Source organism: Lactuca sativa, chromosome 1, assembly GCF_002870075.4.
Source record: "Lactuca sativa cultivar Salinas chromosome 1, Lsat_Salinas_v11, whole genome shotgun sequence".
NCBI classification, from domain to species: domain Eukaryota; kingdom Viridiplantae; phylum Streptophyta; class Magnoliopsida; order Asterales; family Asteraceae; genus Lactuca; species Lactuca sativa.
The window spans coordinates 27,627,271-27,645,515 of NC_056623.2; the positions used below are offsets into that span (position 1 = coordinate 27,627,271).

General features: G+C 29.9%; 1 protein-coding gene across 1 annotated transcript; it reads left to right on the forward strand.

Annotated features, from left to right (window-relative positions):
* Positions 1-16,667: 16,667 nt before the first annotated feature.
* Positions 16,668-17,717, forward strand: LOC128127045 (uncharacterized). The gene has a single exon (XM_052765281.1). It carries the CDS (start codon positions 16,668-16,670, stop codon positions 17,715-17,717), a length of 1,050 nt encoding a protein of 349 aa, XP_052621241.1.
* Positions 17,718-18,245: the final 528 nt, after the last annotated feature.

Here is an 18,245-nt window from a genome sequence, read left to right on the forward strand (position 1 = left end):
AATCAAGGAAAAATTCGACTTCTAGAACACACAACACTCTCTAATCACGAAGATCCATAAGAACATGAAGAATCACCAAATCAAGATCGCCATCAAGGATCAATTCTTGATGAAATCAAGAACACCCGCTCTGATACCAATTGTAGTGGTGTTGATTCTGATGGCATGTGCGGAATTAGAAAGATCTAGTAATTCATCATACAAATTCAAGAACACAAGGAGTAAATAAATATTTGTAAGCTCTTATTAGATCTAGAAAGATTATACAAATGGGTTTGTATATAATTTCTCTCTCTAGTCTAACACTCCAAAATGGACTCTTACATAATGGGAGTCACTCACTTCCTATTTATAGGAAAAGACTCAACCCATTTACACATACAAAGAGGAAAGCCTAAAACATTACATCCAAGCATGACTTTGCACCCTAACAAATATTCCTCATATAAATTCGTATTCCTCATGCAATGAAGGGAACATAGTGAATTTCGTCAGAATCAAGAGAAGATCTTGGTTGGTTGTTGTATCCTCTTGACAGATCCCTACCAGGGAAATTTTTGTCTTAAGACACTGCAAGGCAGACCTCAATCTCTACATTTTCGTGATTATATTTCTGTGTAATCATCAAACAAGTATGTTTTCTGTAAATTGATTCTTATATATTAAATATATCTGAATTTAGTTCATTTTATTTCAATTACTTTGTTGATTGTATACTTATGTAATAACACAAGTATCTGACTTTTCTTTTGGTGTTGTACAAAAAAAGACACCATCACATACAGAAGATTATTGTTTCAAGTAATTAGATCAACATTGTTTACACAAGTATGCCACATAGATCAGTAGACTAACTTTTTTCGTTGTTGGACTTAAGGAGTATAAGGTCTAGATGTATCCATCTGTAGGGAATCATTCATATTTCATCAAGTAAGTGTAGAATTTCTAGAATTTAAGCGACATAAATCACCAAAATGATGTAGTTTTGTGGGATGGAAATTGGAATGGGTCATTCCCGGATATGTGATTCAATTATTAATAATGATCGATTTTCATTCCATACCATTTTGATATGGAATGAAATCTGTAATTTATCCGATCTTAATCATTATCCATTTAATCTTTACTAGCAAAAAATCTTGTAAAATAAGTTTGAAACTTTAACCATATTGCTAACATTTCACTATCTTTGACCCTACATTGATAAAGATGTGCATCATCTCTAATTTCCCTATGTGTTATATGTTTTTGGTTGTTAATTAAGAGTTAATATTATCTAGAATCTATTGTATGTTACATGTAATCATTAGACCATAAAAGAGTAAAGTTGAATCATGAAGGAGCATGTTGGAGTAGATGATTGAGAGAAGAATCAAACTATTTAGGATGATGATTGAATTAAGATCAAATTGAATGTTTATTGATGATTAAGTTGAGAGAAGAATCAAACGATTTAAGATGATGATTGAATTAAAATTGAATTGAAAGTTTATTAATGATTAAATCCTCCACATTTATCTCAATGGGAAGGCATCTAAATCTGAATAAAAAAACATAGCTTTATTTGAAACTACTTTTAATTAAATAGTATTCAACTGTAATAATGTATATATGTAGTTTTTAATATAAAGAAATTAAACAAAACTAAACATAGTTTATGTCGAATTAGAATTGGAGTTTTTTTTAGAGGTAATTGCTCTATGGTTTTAGAATCTGAACACTTACAAGTCCGAGGTTTTCTCAATCTTAAACAGAAATTTGCATATGATAAGATCATTGACATGTTCATAATGAATTCTAGGAGTGTTCATCGCACCCATCATTTGACACGGGCGACGGCTACGGCTAGTACATATAATACGAACTTTGTCAAGTACAGAAAAATGAACTCATCTACTCGTATTCGTCTTTTTACCAAACAGCTGTAAATTTGAAGAAATGGGCTAGACTGAGATGGTTAGCCAATCCCTGTTTAACTAGGATGGCCCATATCAAATACCCAGTGGGCTACCCATGTTTAAAAAACTCTGTCAAAGCCTAATGTTCATTGTTCAACACACCAACTGTACAAACCTTTCTGTTTAAATGTGGATCAAATATTTCAAGAACTTTCAGATTTGAAATCCGATCAAAGGAAATCATTTACTTTTGACTTGCAGTTGTTTTGATAGATTTGGCGTAACTAATGTAAACTTGGGTGGTCGTTTTTTTACGGGCTGATTTGTACCAAATATATATATATATATTTTTTTATAATACATAATAATTTATATTTTAAAATGGTTTTATAATATTTAAAAAAAATAAAAATAAATAAAACCTTCAAAGACTCGATGTAGATAAGGCTAACAATATTAAAAGTAACATATATTTTTTACTTTTTTATTTTAAAAATTCAGTTTTAATTTATATTAAAATGGTCATTTATTTTTAAATAAAAGACTTATCACAATCATTATTACATGTAAATCCTGGTTTTGCCCTTTTGTTGTAAAAAACACCAATGATATCAAAAAATCTCATCGCAACCACTGTCATTTTTTTGTTTTTTGGATTTATTTCTATAGTAAAATGCTAATATATATCAATATTTATAACTTTATGTCCTCTACAAACATACATTTGTATTGATATATGCAAATGCCAAAACCCCAATGTTCGGTTTTTGAGATCGAAAAACTCTTCAATTTCGGTTTGTACGATTTAGTTTTATTTTTTTCAAGTTTAGAAGTCATTCAATTTCGGTTCTTTTTAGTTTTAAAATGGTTTTAAAATGGTTTGAATTTGTTTTTTTATATTGAAAAACCAAACTAAAAATTGGTTTCAATAATTTAGTCTGAGATTGCAACTTTCATACAAACACATGGATAATTTTTATAATTTACTCTTAAAAATATTAAATCTTTACTGGGATTGGTTTGGTTTCATTTATTCGGCCAGGTTTTTTCCACAACATTCCGCCTGCAAAAAAATTAGTTTTTCAAAAACCAAAATTCATTCGCAAAATTCATTAAAATCAAACCAGTCAAATTATACAAAGTTGTGAGAACAAATTAGTTATTCAAAAAAATACAAAAGTAACAACAAAATATTGTCATTAATAATTTTTTTAATTTTGAATAAATAAATAGAAAAATATAAAAGCATTATATATTGTCAAGAATTTGGTTTAACCATCAATTTTTAAGATTATTTGTTTGATTTTATTTGCCAAACTTATTGGCCCGATAACATTTTTATTAAAAAAAAACAAATGGTTATTTTAATTAATATGAGACGGTTAAACACGAAAAAAGAATTATACTAGTGGCCTCTGGATAAATATAGATAAATAAAATAAAGTCGTTTCCAACTCTAATAAGCAAGTTAAAATAAGTCAACAACTAATTTTTTTTATTATATTTAAACACTAAAAAATACTTGAACAAGCCATACCAAACACCAATAATTTATACATATTTATGTAGTTAATGTATTAGCGACTATTATTATTATTATATTGCAATATTTTATTATTGCATAGGCTTCAATCTATATTTAAATTTAGGAAACCTTTTATGTATAAATACATTCACCTGTCAAGGAGAGGTAAGGACTTGAGTTCCAATACTATATATATATATATATATATATATATATATATATATATATATATATATATATATATATATATATATATATATATATATATATATATATATATATATATATATATTAGGTTATTCTATTCAAAGTAATTATTGCGTTATTGTATGCATAAATGTCAGTCAATCAAATTTAGTTATTTTAAGAAAGTGATTAATATATTATTGAATTAAATATAATTAAAAAATATCATCTTAATTAATTACAAGGGTAATTTGGTCATTTAATATAGATTTAATAAAGAAAAATTGTATTTTTTAGGGATCCTAGATTCTATTAATTTTAAAAATCTGATTTTTCAAATTATAATTTTTTTAATTCAGACATTCTGACAGAAGATGTTTATGGGTATATTCAAAAATAAAAATATTCTTGAACCATAAATAATAAAAATATTCTTAAACCTATTTCTTGATCATTACCTTAAAAACTTCTTGTAGAATTACAAATTCTTGAACAATCAATTGACGAATAAAAACAAAAAATACATTATTTCTTATAGAATACGGGTAACAATTGTTAAGAATTACATTTATTGTTAAATAATAAAACTAAAAAAACTTTCAAAACGGGAAAGAAAATATCGAAATCTAACAACACCAATACATTCTAAAAGAATAATATTGCTTATAATCACTTTCAGTTTTGTGGTCTGTTCTTCAAGCATCAACTTCTGTGCAAACAAAATAAAATTGTAGTTTAGATTCCAATAATGGATTAGCAAATAAAAAATAAAAAACTAAATTTCTTTGGAAAAATATGTGGACTTGTGAATTGTACCAAAACCAATAAACAAGAATTGTAGAACATGCATAAATCAGTGAGAAAATTATTCATACTCCATTCCAGCATAATTAGAATTTATGATTCCATTCCAACATAATTGGAATTCGTAATTCCATTCCAATAGAAAGCCAACTTGCCTGCTGCCCACTAAACAAATCTTTGAATCCAATTCGGATTCAAACCAAGTTTAAAACCCCTAAAATTATTCTTACCAAGTTTAAAACCCCTTTATATCAGTGAGTAACTGAGTATAGGGTTAAGGGCAATTGCAAAAAGTAAAAAATAAAAACATTCATTTAAAAAAAAAAAAAAAACAGAATAGCTACAAGTTTCACTAAACAACAAGCAAGGCATTCTAATGCATAGTACCAACATCATGGACTTGTTTGTTGCTGCCATTCCATCTATTGATTGTTCAAGCAAATGAAAAATAATACTCAATCATCTCTGCCTTCTTCCTTTCCTTCTCCATTTTCTCTTTACCAAAAAATCAAGAGACGAGCTCTCTTCCTTCCTTATAGTCGATTAAGCAACCCAAAAACACCCACCTAAGTTCTTTGATTTCTATCAAAACAAACAAAAGAAGAAAAAAAAACCTATTTACCTATTTGATGATTCACTGCTCCCTTCTCCCTTCTTCATATCGCTTCCTGCCAAGAACCACTCATTCAATGTCGCCTCTTCCCTTGTCAAACAATGAACCAAACACCCATTTCCCCTATCGATTCCTGTCAAAAAACCCCAAACATGCATTTCATTCATCAATTTTTGTCAAGAATAATAAAAAAAAAATTAAAAAGAAGAAGATGAATAGGGGAGGTTGTCGGAGCAGTCCCCATTCATTTACCTGCTAACGATCGAAGCCTCAGCCACAAAAAACCCACGCACCTCACTTTCACACCCTCTCTGCACCCACTGAGGTTGACGGCAGCTCTCGTTGCCTCTTCCCTATTCTTCGGACCTTTCGAACACCGGAGGTGCTCACCTCCTTATGACTCCAGCTGCTAAGAATCGACAGCAGCTTGCTGCTTCGTTCTTCTTCATCCTTCGGTCTAACCAAACCCCTGAGGTCCTCACGTGTAACGCCCGCAGATCCGGACTAGTCAATTTAGAGATAATAGGGGTCGAAAATGACTTTTTGTCAAAATATTATTTAGAATAAATAATCTTTACCAAGTTGTAGTATATGTTACAAGGTTTCCGTACAAATAAAGAGCGCCGAAATCCTAGTTATAACGAAAAAGTTATGACCCGTCGAAGTTTCGCGACGGAACCGGCACAATACCGGGAAGCGTAAATAGTGAATTTACGATAGAGCGAGTTTTGGCCTTAGAGACCTAAACGAAAGTCATAGAATACATTAAACCAAGAGCGTCCATAAAAAGAACGCCCAAATCTGACTTTGTATGAGGAAGTTATGATTTTTCGAAGTTTCGGCTTAACATTGTACAACCCGAAATTCAAATACTAGATCGAGCGGTTTTTGGCCGATACAACCTAAACGAGAATCGAAAAACTCGTTATTAGTAGCGTAACGATAAAAAAACAGACGGGAACAGACGTCAGATGAAGAAGTTATGAATTTTTAACGGACCAATCGTGTCCCGGTCTGTTAAAAATATAACTTTTAAAATAGATTCAAAATTAGCCGACGAAGTCATAACTTCCTCATACGGTCCAGCTTTGCCCACGTCACACCACCCGGAGACCGCCACGTAGCGAACTTATCCGAAGCTACGCCCAGAGTAGCCTTTCCGAACGCCCAGCGTTCCGAGGTCTGATGGCCTATAAAAGGCAGCGAAGGCTGCAGAGTTATATGCATCAATTTCCTTCTCTCTCTAACTTCTTTCTCTCTCTAAGGTTCCAAACCCTCTCCTAAGCCTAGGTAAACCTCCTAGCACCCGAGGGAAGCCTCGAGGCTCCCGGGGTCCCGAGAAAAAAAGGGTCTTTCGGTTTCGAAACGCTGCTCCAAGTGAAGTCCGGTTTTCTTTAAAACCCGCTGTAAGTAAACTACGCCTACACAATTTTTAATATAGCTTTTATTTAATTATAGTAACATTATTAGAACCTTAAAATAATTATTTGGGCTATTATTATGTGTTATATAGTTTTGTTTAACGCTTATATAATAATAATAATAGCTAGACTATTAAATTAGTCTCGGTGAATATTAAACTAAACCCTAGTGGTAATGATACTAGGTTTTGTCGAGGGAAATTGTTTTAAGAAGTAACGAAGTGTTGTCCGAGTGCCGAGTCACCACCTTACCAGGTGAGTGCATAGTTAATTTTAGCTTACACATAGATATGAAGTATTTAATATAAATTACATGCTATGTGTGCATATTATCTGAGTACTTGTTGTCTATGCTGGATGAACGATTTTATACATGTTTGTAATGATTTAAACTGTATATGTATTTTATATCTACGATAACGTTGGGGTATAACATGGGTCGATGTAATAGATGGAATATGAGTTGGATGATGAGTTGAGAGGTATTATAGACCACGAGGTGAGGGTGAGGGTGAGAGGTGGACGATGTGAGAAACCTTTCCCAAATGATGGCCCCGTCATTCAGTAGAGTATGGATGACAACCATGGACTATTCTAGACAGTCCATTGGAACACTAGCAGGCTCACAATCTGTAGGTGTTGTGAACGATGTGTTCACCCGGTGTACTCTAAACCCTAGCGTCCATGCAGACTTGGTGCCTGAAGCTTGGCAACCATGCAGACTTGATGCCTAAACCTTGGTGATCATGCAGACTTGATGCCTAAGCCCTGGCGACTATGCAGACTTAGTGCCTGTTGTGTAAACCATGGCAATGATGGACTTCGTGCCGATTCTTTAGAAAGATCCTTAGGAATGAATAAACGAGGAATAGTTGATTCTTAGGGTAGATCCTTAAGAGTAAAGAAGATAATGGGGATGGGTAATTGGGTTGATTGTTTGATGTTAAAACATAATAATTATATTATTGTGGTTGAAAACCCTATGTACTCACCAGGTTTCCCAACCTGACCCACTCCAGCTTATTTCAATCATAGGTGTCAATATGAAGTTACATTACACTGAGAGATTTAAAAGAGATGTAGATCACTAGTGTAAATGAATGTAAGCTCTGTTTATGCTTATGTTTCTGTATTGACGATGACATCCCAAATGTTTTAAAAATGAATAAAGATACATTTCTTCGGAAATGCTTTAATAACGTATTTATCATGTTTTACTGGGAACAAATTCCGCAACATTTTTATTAAAAGAAATACTTTGATTTTTATAAAGCATAAACAAAATCGGTCTTTCTGACCGTGAAAATGGGGATGTCACATCACATTTTCCTTTCCTTCGTTCTCGTCGACCCGGAGACTCCTCCCTCTTCGCAAATCGAAAGATAAAGCGCACCTGCAAGCTTTAGGTCAGTAACCGATTGGTGATGAAGATTGATCAGATCAGTAGGTCGTTTATAAAAAGGGGGAATTAGATTAAAATCAATGTAACTAGCAAAATTATAGGGAGTATTTGTGGAAGTTATTTCTCAAATTACCTAGTTACCTTTATTGATTTATTTAATTATTGTTTTTTCTATTTTTTTTGTTTGGTCTACAATCATGCATACAATAACACAATACTTAGTTAAAACACCTGAACCTCTCTCTCTCTCTCTCTCTCTCTCTATATATATATATATATATATATATATATATATATATATATATATATATCTAATAAAATAGTAGTTTTAATCTCTTTTAATATTATGCTATGTGTAAATGAGATATATTAGACAAATCATTATCACAATTAATGACATTAAAATTTTAAATAATTGATTTTAAACTTTTTATAGAAACAATTATTTTTTTAATTATATGTTAAATTTCAAGTTATAACTAACTTTAAATTTTGGTATATCTCTTAATTAATAATTATTTGAAATATTTGATTAGTAATTATGAATTTTTGCTATGAAAATTGAATTAATTTTGTAACCGTGGGAACACAGGTCATAGACTAGTATATATATATATATATATATATATATATATATATATATATATATATATATATATATATATATATATATACACACACACACACTACGCTTTCCCTATGTATGAAATGAAGGGCTTTTTACGACCACTACCAAATTTTATTCATACATATTTAAAATTTGAAAATATCAAATTATCTTTTTGTTTTAATATAAGCAATGTAGTTTGCTTATTAACTGCAAGATGCTCAATTTTATAAAAGGGATACTTTTGATGTATATATGAAACCATATTATACGAAGGTTGTGGATGAAATTAAGAATATGTGCATCGACATTCTTGATATATATATATATATATATATATATATATATATATATATATATATATATATATATATATATATATATATATATATATATATATAATGTGATTTTGTCATAAAAGTCCTCAATTTTACATGAAATTGTCGGTTATGCCAAAAGTCGATTTTTTTGGTGTGTTAAAGCCCCAACATACCGGAAAATTGGTTCAATTTTACCCCCGAACCAAATTTTACCTTGGATGGTCGGTCACCTATTAGCTGATTGGGCGAAACTGCTTGACTCGGACATGACGTGGCAATGTGCAAGCCACGTCAGCGTTACTGGCTTTGAGAGAAAAAAATGAACATGAAGGGAAAATTGGATATAAAAGGTTTCACACCCGGGTCTCTTCTTTTTAAAACCAAGACCTTTACAACTGCAACAAGTAGCTTTCCTTGAAACTTTCCCAGAAATATTATACGTAATATATATTACGCATGTGTTTTTTTTATTTATTATTATTATTATTATTATTATTATTATATTTATTATTATTTTGTTCATTATTATTATTATTATTATATTTATTATTATTTTGTTCATTATTATTATTATTATTATTATTATTATTATTATTATTATTATTATTATTATGAATTTATACATATATTTTTGTGCATATAAAAAACATATTTATAAACATAAGCATGCATATTTATTTATTTTAAAAACGTATGTATACATATATTCGTACGTTTATTTTTACATATTTATATATGGATGTATAACGAATTTATACTTTTTATATGTTTTTATATGTATAAACAAAGTTTTTATAAATAACATTTTATATGTATAGTAAAAGTTTTTGTTTGTATAAGTTTTTTGTAATACATATAAATAACATTTTATACGTTTTTTATACATATAAAATCATATAAATAACATTTTAAAACGTTTTTAATATAAAAACATTTACATATGTATTTATAATGTATTTTTATATTTGTATGTATACAGTATGTTAAAGATATAAATATGTTTTTTAAAAATATAAATATATTTTTAAAAAAAATCATATTATACATATTAAAACCGTATTTAATAATAATAATAATAATAATAACAATAATACTTATTATTTAATTATTCCAACAAAATATACATTAAATATATTAAATGACGAGTTTTAACACAAAACTTATTCTAGCTTGGTGGAAGTTTCTCTCCCTTATTGACTGGGAGACCTAGGTTTGATCCGTTCTACCCTCATTTCATTTATTCTTTGTGTTTTCCATCCAAAGAAGCATTGCTGATGTGGCCACGTCAGCTTCGACTCAACCCCTTTACATCAGTCAACTATGGTGTTACCGGCCCTAGAAGGTCAAATCTGGTTAAGGGGCAAAGCTGAACAATTTATCCGGTTTTGAGGGCATTATCGCACAAAAAATTTGACTTTGGACATAATCGACCATTTAATGTAAAATTGAGGGTTTTTATGACAAAAACCCTATATGAATTACTGATATTTTTATGGGAGTAACCATATTTCTTTTCTTCTACACAATCTAAATATCTCGTTATCTTATATTCTCTATTATTTTGTTATTAGATACTTTATTTTTCTTCATTTACCATTAGACAAAAAAAAAACGATACTGACACATCATCACATTATTGGCCCTTTTATAATTATGAATAATGTCATAAACAACACTTATATATTGGGTTAATGACCTAAAAAGGTAACAAACTTTGGTCTTTGTCCATATTTAGGTAACCATATTTTTTTCGTTCACATTTGACCAATGAACTTGTTTGACCTGTTCAAAATAGGGTAATATGACTGGTAATTAGCGGTATCATTACCCTATTATGAACAGGTCAAACAAGTTTACTGGCCAAATGTGTACAAAAAAACATGGTTACCTAAATATGGACAAAAACCAAAGTTCCTTACCTATTTTGGCAATATTGGGTTATTTATGTTAAGTGCAAGTAGTCATAAGATCCATTGATGTGAAATGAAATTGGGTTGTCCGGTCTTGTGTATAAGGAGATGGTTAAGTCTTGGGTCAACCCAGTTTAGGCTCAGTTAGTTAGGGGTTAGGTTGTATACACTTAAGGGGCTCGGTTGTATGTGTTTTAAAGACTGAGCAATACAACTTAACCCATGACTAGCCGGGACTAAAATGGGTTAGATCAAGCCTAACCTAATTGTTCATTGACTGTCGGAGCCTGATCCCAGGGCACACAGTCCCTAAGACAGTTCTTGTCCAGTTACCAAAACGGGTAAGAAACTTTGGTTTTTGTCCGTATTTAGGTAACCATGTTTTTTCCATACACATTTTACCAATAAACTTGTTTGACCTGATCATAATAGGGTAATATTATCGTAATTACTGGTCATATTACCTTATTTTGAACAGGTCAAACAAGTTCAATGGTCAAATGTGAACAAAAAAACATGGTTATCTAAATGTGGACAAAGACAAAAGTTTGTTACCTTTTTAGGTCATTAACCCTTATATATTCAAGCAACATTAACAATAACAACTTCGATCATCCAAATGTCACCTTCATATAATCCATAACAACTCCATGAATCCCGTGATGATATTGGGCATGGCCGTCCTAAGGACGGCCTTAGTGCTTCCCTAGTATGTGTGTGTGTGTGTGTGTGTGTGTGTGTGTGTGTATATATATATATATATATATATATATATATATATATATATATATATAATAGTAGAAGATAAGTGTCATTTATCCTAATATGTGATCCACAATACATTGAACATCATAAAGTTCAATGAATTATCACATTATTTATTTACAATCTATACAATTCTATTTTTTTTTGTACAATACAGTGAACTCTACAAAGTTAAATAGAATATTATAAAAGGTCATTTATATATATATATATATATATATATATATATATATATATATATATATATATATATATATATATATATATATATATATATATATAACTTTTTTTTCTATTGAAGAGTTTATTGATCATTGAACTCAAAATCTATTGAATGTTAAGATGACATCTCGTAACAATAGAGTTTTATTTATTGAATGACACCTAAAATGGTATAACTCATAACCACAATCACATTTGATCAATCGTTTTCTGTGGTATATAATCGTTTTACATATATCAGTTTTGTTTAGTTTGATATATTTTAAAATTGTTTTTCAACTTTCTTAAGTTTTGACAAGTAGAATTGAATCAAGTGATCAATTTGTGAATTATGAGGGTTATTACAAATCGTTGTAGTTTTTTTCGATCGAGAACAAAATTTTACATTAAAATATTGAAAGAAAGAGTAAATGAAGATAAAAAAGAACAATTTTAAGTTACAACATTTGGATTTCAAAGAAGATATGTGACGAAACATCACATACTTACTAAGATGGAATCATTTGTCCACTATCAAATCCTAATCTATTGTGTTTTATATAAATATTGCAATAATATTTTTACTTTAAAATGTCTAAAGCGTCTTTAACGTTTTTTTCTCGACAAAGTTTAAGGTTGGAACACCTTGTTTCTATAGTGTTGCCGATAAAATTCTTTTAAAGATCTTGAAAAACACGTTTACAAGGAAAAACTTATGTCGTTCATTAATTATTGGATAATGCAAAAGATGCAAGATTATGATATAGAAACTCTAGTTTAGTCTAAGTAAGATAAACTTAAAGACTTATACATAATTAAGAAAAGCCATTTCACATATTTGTTCTATCTCTATCTCGTCCCCCCTTCTTTTCTATCTCATATTTTTTTTTGAAAGAGCCAAAGCTCAGCAGTTTTCTATCTCATATTTGTTTGGCCGTTTGTTACCTTTAATCTTTTTAGGTAACTTTTGTGCTTAAGCTATATCTTATTATATTAATAAGTCTCATCTTAAAATGGTTAAATGGGAAATTAAAATACTTAACAAAATTAAAGCTAATCAAACGTGTTAAAGAGTCGAATATTCTGAAAATCCTCAAAAATATATTTCAATGTTTAAACCTAGCAAATCGTTTTATCAAACATAAATCAAGAATTACGATGATATAATATTTATGATCATACTATATAAAATCAATTATTTTTTGTTGTGACCCACAATGTATAAACCAGCTATAATTCATAAAAGTTACGAATGCATAAATAATAACATCTCCAATAGATTTTTGCCACCTCTTGCTTTTACATCTTTCATCAACCCGGCAACCCCCTCCCTTTCCGCCAACTCTGCTTCCTCTTCTTGTGACGCATCATCTTTTTTCCCCGCATCTACATTGTATTGTATCTATATCCCCACATATAAGAGGCCTATGGCCTAACGTAAGAAGTGACTCTCTCAAATGAAAGATTATGGGTTCAAGTCTTACTAGGAGACATAGGTAGTGTTTAGGATTTAGTTAGGAGTATGATAGTTGAGTGTGTAACGGACGTATTTTTGACCGTTTGCATCTTAAACAAAAAAAAAATTAATATCCGTTTGCATCTTAAACTAAAAAAAAAATTTAATTTAAATATATATATATATATATATATATATATATATATATATATATATATATATATATATATATATATATATACACACCGTTTGCATCTTAAACAAAAAAAAAAATTAATTTATATATATATATATATATATATATATATATATATATATATATATATATATATATATATATATATATATAGGGTAAAGTGAATATACCTAACAACCTTATATAAGCTTAGGTACCTAACTCCATAATACTACATCGGTTTGTATCATATTTACATTATAATTGCCTAATGTTCTTAAACTTAAACCCCATAACTTGATTACTTCCAAAATCTTTGGACTTTCACCAATATCTTTCTTTTACATCACGTCTTTCTATCAAATACCACCTGATGGGCTTCATATCCTACCGCTACAAATGAAAGGATGTAGGAGAAATATAATGATGAATTTTCAAAATTTTTTGAAGTAAATCAAGTTTAGGGATGAAGTTTAAGAACCTTGGATGATTGCAATGAAAATTTAATGCAAATTGACGTAGTTTGATGAGGTTAGGTACCTAAGTTTATATAAGGTTGTTAGGTATATTCACTTTACCCATATATATATATATATATATATATATATATATATATATATATATATATATATATATATATATATATATATATATATAGGGTTAGGATTAAATGTGAACTTCAAATATTGTATGAATGTATAACTATTTATGGTCTATTGGATTAAAAGAAATGAATGGTTGAGATATGAAGGTACATGTTATTAACATGTGGTAACATTTACAATAAAATTACATTTAATTAATTGTAATAATGGTTAAAAAGTATAAATGGAAGGTGAATATTTTTGGGATGTCAATTTAAATTTAAATTTTTATTTTTATTTATGTAGTGTAATCGTTTTTTACACCGTATTAAAAAAACATGAAACATATTTCATTCTTTAAAAATTATGTTTTCTTTTTTCACCACCTATAATATTTGATTTTTTTTCCATTCTTTAAGAATTGGGTATTTTTTTTTTCACCACTTATAATATTTGATTTTTTTTATCATGAGAACAATTGCTTATTTTTTGTCATTCTTATGCTTATGAATTACAATCTTTTAATAATTCCTAGGGTCGATACAACATTAAGAATCAAATTTTTTTAAAAGTAAAACTTTTTATATATCATAAAAATCGTTAAGAATCAATTTATTAATTAAAACTCCTTGCTTACTAATAGGAATCATTATGAATGATATTTTTGTAAGAAATTCTTATAGAATAAGACATTAATTAGATGTTATAATTCACATTCTCAAAGAATAGTTTAACATTCTTGAAGAATAAGACATTAATTCCTAGTGCATAACCAACATTCTTGAAATAGTAAAATAAATATTCTTGAAGAATATATAGCACATTCTTTTTGTCAAAAGGCTAAAAAAAACAAAAACCCTACATTCTACTCTTATGTTCATTGCTTTTCATTATCTCCATTAATCTTTGATCAACCAACACTATCTGCAATATTCTTGAACCACCCGTCCTCTTTTTTCCGGTCTTTCATTCTTAAAGAATACATTGGTTTTAGTATTTCATTCTTGAAGTATACCCTACATCACAGTTAACATCTTCTTTTCCTGTTTTTATCATGTACAGAAATAAAAAAAAGTGAGATATAAATATCTAAAGATGCAATTACATAATACTTAAATGTCAATAAAAATAATGCTCAAAGAACATACCAAAGCAAAATAGTCAAAAAGAAAAGAGAGGAAAAAATATCTTTTTGTGTTCGTGAGTGGAAGAACACAAGAATATCTGTTCTATCAAAATTAGTTAACAAATAACATTTTTTTTCTATTTTTCTGATGCTAAATGTTAATGGACAATTGTTATTACTAACAATAAAAAACTAGTTAACCCCTAACATTTCATTTTTCCCAATACAAGCTTCCGCAAATAAAAAAAGAAAAAGAAAAACTGGAATAATGTAGAGTTAAATATTCAATTGTTAGCTACATATGGGAGTTGTGAACCAAACAAATGTCGAAGTCAACAGTGGACAAAAACAAGTTCATAGCATCAATTCTTATCATTAAAACCATTTGGAGTATAAAAGATGTCATCTAACTCATTATATGATTTTTTTTCTTATATTCAAATTTCCAAATCACTTGATGTTCTTACTTATAATTGAACTCTTCTTTTCAGGGCATTTTGGGTATTTAAATCAAATCATTTTTTTAGTTGGCAACTTGGCATCAGGTGGGAGGTTTTAACTACAACTAAACAAATATATTCCTAAGACTAGCTAGCCAAAAAAAAATCAATCCATATTAAGTCCTCTACTTTTATTTGTAAGCATTTAAATGATATTTGTAAATGATGAGAGTAATAACCTTTAAAAGACATCCATGCGACACTTCTTTTCCTATAACATTTGATCGTCTTTCTATGATACTATTTTTTTTTCAATTTCATCAATTGTACATCAAAAAGACAATTTTTCCAATGAGCGGTAGACGACGCATATAAAAGAATGATTGAATCATGATTTTGAATTACGAATGCAAAAGATTGAAACAGAAATGCAAGTAATTCAACATCTGATAAACCAAAATTATGATGCATAAACTTGATTTTGCATATCTAGAACAGTTCTCTGTGGTCGAGTGTCCTACAATCCAGAGGAATGAACCAAAATACACAATTTTCGAGAGTTAAATCGTAGATTAAAGGTCGAACCATATTTGGTGCAAAGTGCCCTAATCTGCAAAACTCGAAAAGAAAGAAAACCAAAGATCGAGAGAGGTCGTACCTATCTTCGTTGGCTGTAGGCATCGACGATGAAGGCGGCGAATGGTGGTTGAAACGGCAACAGGTGTTGGTGGCATTTGTTGGTCGAAAGCAATCTTATGTCCTTTTGGGTGCTTGATTTTTCAAAGCAAGAGATGCTTGGAGACTCGAAGTTTGATGTCGATGGGGTAGAACAAAGATGATGAATGAAACTTATATCCTATTTTAATGGTATTGATATATCTATATTATACGGTTATTAATTGCAAATTTTTACCATAATTATTTAAAATTAAAATTACTATTACCATTATTAGATGATTGGTCTAAATTTAGTTATACATTCACACAATATTTGATGATTATATGTGATCCTAACTCTCTCTCTCTCTCTCTCTCTCTATATATATATATATATATATATATATATATATATATATATATATATATATATAATACACTTTCATCAACACTTTACACTTCCAAATAAAAAAAATACTTTTACTTTCTTTCACTTTTCTTCAAAAAAATTGATCCCAACCAAAATACTTCATCCACTCCAAACACCCCAAACACTCCTAATGATTATCAAACTTATATGCAATTGTTGAATTCTCCAATCCAACAACAGCCTTTATTCATTAACCTTCCCTGCAACCCACAAATCCTCCAACAACAACGACCACAACAACAATTCATTCCCCAATTCCAAGGTTTCCAACAACAAGCTTCTCCACAATTCCAAACCCAATCGTCTCAAGTCCCATTATCTCAATCCCAAACCGTGAACCTCGACAACGACGATGTACTTGTCCAAGAAACACCACAATCATCCCGAAGAAGGCAACCAAAAGGAAAAGGGAAAAAGAAAGCAATGGCTTGGAACGAAGAAGAGGAAGAAGCTTTAGCAAAAGCTTGGATTTTCATATCCTGTGATTCGAGAAGAGGCAACGCGCAAACTGGAGAAAGTTTTTGGAATCGTTTTTTGGATCATTTTCACGCCCTGCTTGGAAGGAAAACGGATCGGTCCTACGACGCGGTCAACGGGAAATGGCGCGATTTTCGTGCGATTTGCACAAAGTTTCATGGCATATTTGAAAATCTAAAAAATATGCGTAAAAGTGGTTCCAACGATTTCAACATTTTATCAACCGCGTGCTACCAATTCAAAGTGACCAACAACGGTAAACCATTTGGTCACCAAAAAGCATGGGAAGTTTGCCGTCATGGTCCAAAATGGGTCCTTAATCCGGAGACATCGCATTCGGACTCGACCACCGGCTCCAACAAAAGAGCAAGAACTTCTGAATCGGACACGGGTTTTGGGTTAGACCTCAATAATGACATCGATGTTGCCGAGGGAGACGGTCCACCTGAAGTACTACTCCGTCAACCACCGGGAAGGGACAAATCAAAACAGGTGGCGTCTTCAAGCGGGAAAGCGACCGCAACGAACGACGACAGGCTTGTGGAATCAATGGATAAAACTTTAAGTTTTCTAGAAAAAAAAATACGAATCCACGGAGGAAGCTCGTCGCCAAAAAATCGCTCTTACCGATCTTCAAATCATAAACTCGAAGCCCCTACCGGATCTCGACCCCGAAAATCTCGCGACATTTATCAAAATCCAACAACGTGTCCGTGCTAAGTATGCGGATTAGGTTCTAATATTTATGTTTTAGTTGTTGTGTGTTTTTTTAAGTAAATTAGGATAAATAAGTAATTTAGGATTTTTTTTTTTTTGTCGTTTAAGTATTTTAGGAAAAATAAGTAATTTATGATCTTTTTTATTGTTGTTTTTTTAAATATTTTAGGATTTAAGTTTGTGTGTTTAAAAATTAATGCAATGTTTTTTAATTTAATGTTTTTAATGTGTGTTTTATTTGAATTATTTTTTAATTTAATTTAATCTTATTCAAAAATATAAAAAAGAAAAAAAAATGTGGAGTGGTAATCATTTCTAAAGGTTAGTGGGTTGATAGTAGGTTAGTAGTGAATGTGATGTGGCGCTGACGTGGCTTCACTTTTTGAGTAGGTTGGTGGTAACCATGCCCCTTAGCCTAAAACTACACGAATCACCATCACCTCTTATATAAAACTACACGAAAACCTAGAAGACAACAATATATTTGAAATATATATATATATATATATATATATATATATATATATATAT

Excerpts from the sequence above, each read along its gene's own strand:
- LOC128127045 (XM_052765281.1), top strand. The coding sequence starts at position 16,668 with ATGCAATTGTTGAATTCTCCAATCCAACAACAGCCTTTATTCATTAAC.